General features: G+C 33.0%; 1 protein-coding gene across 1 annotated transcript; it reads right to left on the bottom strand.

Annotated features, from left to right (window-relative positions):
- Positions 1 to 4463: 4463 nt before the first annotated feature.
- LOC140867709 (protein DETOXIFICATION 33-like) lies at positions 4464 to 7583 on the bottom strand. Its single transcript, XM_073272759.1, has 7 exons — positions 7287 to 7583; positions 6196 to 6737; positions 6026 to 6112; positions 5798 to 5854; positions 5438 to 5676; positions 4753 to 4958; positions 4464 to 4588 (listed from the first exon to the last, which is right to left on the bottom strand). Exons 1-7 carry the CDS (start codon positions 7581 to 7583, stop codon positions 4496 to 4498), a joined length of 1521 nt encoding a protein of 506 aa, XP_073128860.1. The 3' UTR covers positions 4464 to 4495.
- Between the last annotated feature and the right edge of the window lie 753 nt (positions 7584 to 8336).

Here is an 8336-nt window from a genome sequence, read left to right as displayed (position 1 = left end):
TGGGCTTAAAGTCTACAAAATAAAGCTCTCATAGTGGTAACTCAACATTGTTGATTGAAGATCCCAAAATCTTGGTTCAATGGGACAACTAAATTATGAAAACTTGAGTAAACACTCTGGAATTTTTTCCGAATCATTCCTAGGACTAAGATTGTTGTAGCCTACACATGTAGTGAGGTTAAGTTTGAACTTTTAATGGTTCTTTGCTTCGAAAAGGCGGAGTATAGTAGGATACTCTTAATAGGAGACCACCTATATAAGTGTAAGGACAGGCCACCTCATTGAAACACTTATGAAGCCAAGATGTGTTCCATGGACAAAACGAACATAACCGTAAAACCAATAGAAATGAAGAAAATTCATTGAGAAGGTACTATTGTCTGGGTTTACACAAACCGCCAAGAAGTTCAAGAAATCATGTTCACTTTGTGGCCTAGTAAATCCGATAGAATTCTATTACGTAAGGTTCAAAGCCATAAGCTACCTCTCCTGATGCACTAAATTTTTGTGTGAACTCTCTTTGACATCATGTGCATTCATGCATTAATTTCATTCATGTGGGGATTGTTGGAAATTTTGATTGTGCTTAATGAATTGAAATTAAGCAATGAGAAGATCGAAAAAAGAAAAAAGGATGAGAAGCTCGAAAAGTAAAAAAAATTAAAAATTGAGGTGCAGGGCGGCTGAAAATTGCGCCCCTGCACTGGTCATGCCGCCCAAGCAAGCAGGGGTGGTGCCCCTGCACTAGAGCTTCTGCCTTGGAATTTTTCAAGGCGCCTGGAGTGGTGCAATGGCGCAATATATTGCGCCCCTGCATCGGTGCTTCTACTTCACGAAAAGATGCATGTCTTTTTCAAGTTTTCTGATGGTTTTGACATCTTTTGGTGATATTTGTCAGTTATTTGGACCAAAAGACACACTACATGATTGAAAAGTTTTGTCTTTACACCAAAACAACATAAATATGAGAATCAAACATCATTTTAAATATAAGATTCTCATATTTTTAATTCATTCCTGCATACATTTTTTATTCTTATTCTTCCTACAAAAGAGAGTTTATAAAACATTTCTGATTGAGAAACTCGTGATATATAGTGCTATAATCACAAGTATAAGTTGTTGTATCTTGAGAGAAGATTTCCAAACACCGTATGCACCAAGAGTAGGGCAAAATCTTCTTAAAAAAATCGTGTTCAACACGAGCCTCAACTGTTGAATTTTTTTTCTGCTTTCTTCTGTCATATTTAAGTTTTTCCAACAAATATACCCACAGAAAAAAAAAACATAAATATTGTCTTAGAAAGGACATTTGTGCCCACTACCTAGGAACAATGAAGGACAAGTTCTGGCCAAGAACATTCTACATAAAATAAAAAATTATAATTAAAACAAAATACACACAGTAGGAACGAACATGGTGACAAGCCAAATTGAACTGCATCTCATATTCCTTCTAGACGAACAAACCCTAACATCCATTAAGCTTCTTTATGAAAAAAGACCAAGCATCCTTGAAAACGTAGATATGTCTGCCATCACCCAGCCTCCATTGAATTCCTTTGTCAATCATATTCCTTCTCCAAATAATACATTACTAGACATACGAAGGTTTAATTTTGAACTTAATTTGAATAATTAGCCACACTTATTTTGCAACCATTGTTGTATAATAGGCTAATTCTCTCTCACGTAAAAAAGAGAAAACGGGTCTCAAACCTCGTTAATTTATTATAAATTTGTAAAAAAAAAAAAAAAAAATTGCTATTTAGTAAACATATTTTTTTTTAATTTAAAAATTCAATTTAAAGCCCCACAAAAAATCGTGAAATAATTCGATACGTCTATCCATGCACCCTTTGAAAACTGAATTTGGATCCTCCATGAGGAGTAAGTATAGCATGTGATGTTGTGTATTTTTCATACAAGATGGTTTGATCATCTTGCATGCGGACCTCGGTTAATATTGTCAAACGAATTTGAAAAGTACTTGTCAAATGAATTGAGATAGTCAATTGATCATCTTGTATTAAAAAAATGCACAACACCATATGTGGTTGTTACCTTCACAACAGAGGATCCAAACCCTGAAAATTGTGTTTCACCTCAACCCATTGTTATTTGGTACTACTTCAGTTCAATTCAATTCATAAACCATCATCTCTATTTACCATGTTTGCCTGACAATGCATTTTCATAATTTTATGTCACTCGAGTTACCACATTTTACATAACAAAAACTTCGCTCATTGCCCCTCCTTTTATGTATTGATCGAGTTCATGCTAATATAAAAATAGTACTCTTACATTATATTTATGGTCAAATTTAAAGTGGCTGTGTGAGATCCATATTTATGCTAATATCTCATCAAACACTTTTACGATTGATACTATACGAAATTGTGTTCTCCTAAATAAGGGTCTTAGCGTGACTAGTCAATCAGGGTGAACAATATCTTTGATAGACCAAATGCTCCTCAAATGTCCAATCTGTGCCACGGCTTAGGCTTCGGCTACAGCCGTAGATGCTACTTCTTCCAACAAAGCCTTCAGACCCTCTGGGGTGATCAAGAACTCTTGATTCTGCTGAGGGGCTGGAGGTGGTTATTCATGTTCATCTCTGGTGTTGCGAGTTGCTTGTGATTGCGTTTCCATTCTCGGTGATGAGGTGACTTGTTCCCACTGAAGGCGCCGAACTGATGTTGTACGAAATTGTGTTATCCTAATTAAGGGTCTCCGTGTGACCAGTCAATCTTATTCTCCATGTGACCAGTCAATCAAGGTGAACAGTAGATTTGATAGACCAACTGTTCCTCACATGTCCAATCTAGAAAAATTTGAGTCGTCACCTGCATCATGAAATAAGGTTGAAGGCGTCGGGACATGCTCAACGAAATAGATAAGTCTTCTATTTATAGAGTTTCTCAAATGGGCCACGGGCCTCCCAAAATATGAGCTCTTCTCATTGGGCTTAAGCTTCTGGGCTTTAATGAACTTGACACTAATGTATGATAATGTAATGTATGGATAAAGTACATTGGGATTAAGCTCCCAAAATATGTCTACGTTTGTTCGATAGATATGATAATGTATGGATAAAGTACATTGCGATTATTGAAGGAATTAGATAGGATTGAAATAAATAATGATATGTTTAATTTGAATGATTAATATCGGGATTGAAATAATGATAAATTAAAATATTACTTTTTTACCTTTATCATTATAAATAAAAATTAAATATTATATTAATTATTAAATTTTCATTAATTTTAAATTCAAAAAAAAAATAACTAAAAATATTAATAAAAATATAGAAAATAATAAATTTAATAATAATATAAATATGAATTTATTTTGATAATTTAAATATTAATAAATAATTTAAATATTAATTTTAAATAAAAAATAATCATAATTACAATATTACTGTTAAATAATTAATATATTAATAATTAATTATAATTAAAATATGGTGAATAGTTATAAAATTAATCATTAAATTCTTTATATTATAAATTATATGTATTTATTATTATATTAATGATTACATTTTCACTATTTTCAAACTAAAATATTAATTAAAATATAGAAAATCATTAAATTTAATAATAATATAAATATGTATTTTTTGGGAGATAGTAATAATAATCTGAATATTAATTTTAACGTTAAATAAAGGTTGTAACATTATTAATTATTAAAATGTCACTAATTTTAATTTCCAAACCAGTAAAATAACTAAATATATTAATTAAATATAAAAATAATTAAATTTAATAATAATATAAAAATGATTTTATTTATAATTAAATTATATTATTCTTAAAACAGTAATAATAATTTGAATATTAATTTTAATTTTAAATAAAAGTTATAGCAATTATAATGTTACTATTAATTATTTTAAATTGTAGGGTATTATTGGAGACAAAAAATTGTCAAGTCTTATCCTTGCCTCCCCCAAGGTATTATTTAACCACCATAAAAAGGATAATAGTGTCTACAGTGCGGGCCGAGGGCGGGCTCAACGGGCTTATCAAAATATTTATTCAACTTACCAAACACATAATAAGAGATGAATTAAAAAATAATCCTCTCTTAATTAAATTTAATTATTCCTAAACCAGTATCTATCAACGGTAGTAATAGATAAACACATAAATTAAACCAAACTTCAAGCTTAATATTCATGAATAAAATTTCGTCCATGTATTTACTATGTTAAATCCTGTCCAAAATTTTCAACTCGGCCAGGTTCAAAACCATCTTATCTCATGTCTAATAAGTAGTGATAATACAAAATTATAGTACAATTGACATTTTTTTTATTAGAACCAGTTTCAAGAGTATGCAACAAACAAGTTTTCATTGATATTAGTTAGAATATGACTTGCGTCTTCTTCTGCCATCACCTATTTCTTTAGACTTCTACTACTACTAGTCAAACAGGTTAACTGGTTCAATTTTTTCCCTTCTCTACGGACATTTTTCTTTAGTCTTCCACCATCATTCCACCTTGCGCTTTCTCAGGTTGAGGCAAAGATGATTCAGAATAGGACTTGAGCCGTGCCTCAGCTTTCATCGCCTGCATTCGAAGCAAACTTTGCCTATCAGAGTCGTTTTATCATTAAGATTTTTCATGATTCAAATACAACAACAACAACAATAATCAAGATTTGTCGTCCAACTAAGTCACGTTTCACCTACAACGCAGGATATAAATTAAAGTGGTTTTAGCATGAGGCTGACCTCTCTACTCCAATTAGCTCGAAGAACGTATAGGATTAATATAATCGTTTGAAGAAGACAACCGGCTAACATCCCCAACCAGATCCCTTTGACACCTTGTTTAAATTTGTAACCGAGTAATGCTCCAAAAGGAAGACCAAAAAGATAGTAGCATCCAACGTTTATTAGCGCAACTGATGATTGCCACCCTGCTCCTACTGCCACTCCTGCAATGTTGAAATGCATGTTTTGGGTTAGTACTCTACCAAAGGTGAAACAAAAGCCAAGATATTAGCCAATCATAACTTGATATACAATTCATAGACCTGATGTACAATTGAAATATTGCACACCCTTTGAGAAGCCAACATCCATAATATTCCATTTAGAACATTTTTTCACTAATCTATCAGTTCTCCTTGTGTGCACCTTAATCCGATCTACTATTATATCACTGACATTAATCCGACGATGATACGTTTACTAGGTCCTCCCTTCTTCTACATCAACTCTTGGTAATTAATAGCACTAGCGTTAGGATATAAGCCAAATCTTCTTGTGGGGTTGGAGAGCCTCGCAGTTGTATAAGGCGGTATACGAATTCTCATAGAGTTGATGTGATATCACAACATAGAATTTAATATACTATGTTTAATCAAAGTCTTTGAAAGCTCATAGCATTGTGGAGAAAATAACAAGGAGTTACCGTGGAGTACAGGTTGAATGCTGTTAAGGAAAATGGTTGCTGCCAAGAAGTAACCCAACTTAGATGTCTCTTCTATGACCTCTTTTTTATTAGAAAATATTAACGGATAGACATTCTTAGTTGCAAGAATGGCTGCTGTGAATATGCATCCAAATACTGTCGATGTAATCACGCACACTATTACAGAGAACTTTGCAGCTTTGGGATGATTGGCTCCTAGTTCATTGGAAACTCGAATGCTGCAAGTTATTGAGGACAGTGTCAGGAATCAAGTATGATTTAAATTAAGATCTTTGGATAAGCATAAATTTATTTAGCGTCATTCAAGTTCTGATATAAATATAGACATAAATTTCTAACCTGACTGCAGCATTGAAACCAAGAGTGAACATCAATGTCCAAATCTCCAGATTCATGCTGTCATATATCAACCGTAAGGCCAGTTAATTCGATTCAGCTGTAGCTCAAATGAATGTATCTCTATCTAAAACTAACTTCAATTGGTAATTCGAATCCATCCCAAATTTAAGCATTTCTTTATATGTAAACGAGTGTTAGAATTTGAAATATATTGATTAAGAAACTGACCAAATGGATATGGCATCAACTGCAATTTCCGGATTCTTTAACCAGCCGACCATAAGGATCACCAGAGTATAATACCATAGCTCCAAGCTGCAATCACGAAAAGTTCGAAAAAGATTGTGCACTCAGTCGCCTGGTAAATAGAACTTCTTTTTCGAAAGCCAAGAACTTACCAAAGCATGACAGCCGATGCAAGCGACAGCTTCAGAAAGCTGAACAGGGACTTAAAAGCCGATGAAGAGAATCCAGTCCATGATTCGGGAAAGAAACCGCATACTACATAACCAATTTGCGCCAACACCACGAGCCACCAAGATACATTCTCTGCGAAAGCGGCACCAAGCAAGCCCATCCCAAGTTTGGTCACGAATATCCAGTTCAAAATAACGTGAAATACCAACACAACTAACGAAATTACGCTCATGACCCATATTTTGCTCTGTGCTTGAAGAAACTTTTGAAGAGGGAAATTCAATGCATACGCAAATAACTGAGGAATCACCCAAAGAGCATATTTTCCAGCAAGTTTTGAGATGTTTTCATCTTGTCGAAGCAGCTTTAGAATCGGCGACGTAAAAATGTATAGAGGTGAAAGGAATAAGGCAGACACAAGTGTTATAATGCATGATCTTTGCAGATATATTCCAAGTGTATCATACTGTTCTGCACCAACCGCTTGCCCACATAGTGTTTCAAGGGCACTTCCCATTCCTAGCTAAAAACAAGAAATTAGCAGAAAATTCAACAATCAATTCCAAAATTTCAGCGAATATTGATTTACATTTTTGCATTTCTTTGAAAAACAAACAATCATTTTAAACATATGATTGTCAAACAGTAGACTTGTAAGCATTTCCTAAGCATACATCCGAAGAAATCCATATAATATATTACTTTCTCATCGAAGGACAAAAGCAGATTCCAAGATTCTGATTATTGGCAATAAAATGTCTACTAGGGAGCAATAAAATAAAATAAAAACTTCTTCCTAAAATAAATAAAATACAAGAAAACAGGTGGCAAATTGCATTACTGAGCGGTTCACATAACGCTTCATCGTTTGTGTCAACTCCTGTAAAAATCAAATTTTGAGGCAAATTTTTTTTTTTTCTGATCCGTCCACAACCATGAGATTGATGATAAAAACAACGATAAATCTCAAAATGCAAGAACCAAAATGATGCCCATAATCATCATCATCATCTCCAACACAAAAAAAAATCCTCGATAACACAGTGAAAAAAAAAAAGAAAAAGAAAAGTACCATTATGCCGAACACAAATCCCTCAAGAACATTCTGCACAACCGAGACAGCAGCCAGTTCGAGCTCTCCAATGTGGCCCACGAATGCAATGGTCACAAATCCGAGAGAAAACTGCGCAACGGAAGTGATGATAGCCGGCGCCGCAATCTCCCACATCATCTTCGACTCGTCCCATATTCTTGATGAACCCATTTTTCTGGCATCACTGGGAGGATCGAATTCTTTCCTCGTCTCAATCTCTAAGGATTTTGGCTCCATCTTGTGCAGCAAATGCTGGGTTTCTTTGTTTTCCACCATGTTTTATGTATTCGTGGTGTGATCTTGCATTCTGCGTATTCACGTTTTCTTTGTAAAGTTCGTTATAAAGAGTTTGAAGAACTAATGAGTATCCACGTTTCTTCGTAAAGTTCGTTGTATAGAGTTTGGAGAACAAATAAATATTCAAAGATTCCACGGATTTATCATGAGTGACTCATATTTATAATATTTTTAATATGAAAATTAATATTTTTCGTCCAGCGATTCGAATAGAATATCTATTTTATAAAACTTACATTAATTTTGTGAGATAGATCTTTGGACCCCATTAAAAGTATTACTTTTTCATTGTATGTGTGGATCAGATCAACTCGTCTTATAAATATATATTCGTGATATCATTTCATATTAAACTCATAAAATAATATAAGTCTAGATTCAAATACTTCTCAATGGCAAGAGATTAATTAAAACTAGTATTTCGCTGCACGCATTGCGTGCTCGTACATTTCGTTTTTTAAACGAAAAAAATAAATAAAAAATTAAAAAAAATAATAAAAATATAACGTTTTCTGAACAAATATTCACAAAAAATATATATATCATATAAAGTGAGTGTTATTTTTGTAAATAAAATAATATCAAAGGACACAAAGTGAGCTTTTAATTTATAGAAAAGAGGAAATCGTATAAAATGACTATTTTACCCAATAATTTTGGTTTTATTAAAAATTAAGTTACGAGATAATGATAATTTCAAATCAAGCTTCACCAATTAATTGAAAGTTTGTT

Source organism: Henckelia pumila, chromosome 4 (assembly GCF_033568475.1).
Source record: "Henckelia pumila isolate YLH828 chromosome 4, ASM3356847v2, whole genome shotgun sequence".
NCBI lineage: Eukaryota > Viridiplantae > Streptophyta > Magnoliopsida > Lamiales > Gesneriaceae > Henckelia > Henckelia pumila.
The sequence above is the reverse complement of the archived record's forward strand: the minus strand, read 5'-3'. Positions and strand labels throughout refer to the sequence as shown.

Coding starts and splice junctions, on each gene's coding strand:
- LOC140867709 (XM_073272759.1), bottom strand. CDS start 7,583: ATGGTGGAAAACAAAGAAACCCAGCATTTGCTGCACAAGATGGAGCCA. Junction 6,738..7,286: donor GATTTGTGTTCGGCATAATG/GTACTTTTCTTT, acceptor TCTTGTTTTTAG/CTAGGAATGGGAAGTGCCCT. Junction 4,959..5,437: donor CATTCAACCTGTACTCCACG/GTAACTCCTTGT, acceptor TCAACATTGCAG/GAGTGGCAGTAGGAGCAGGG.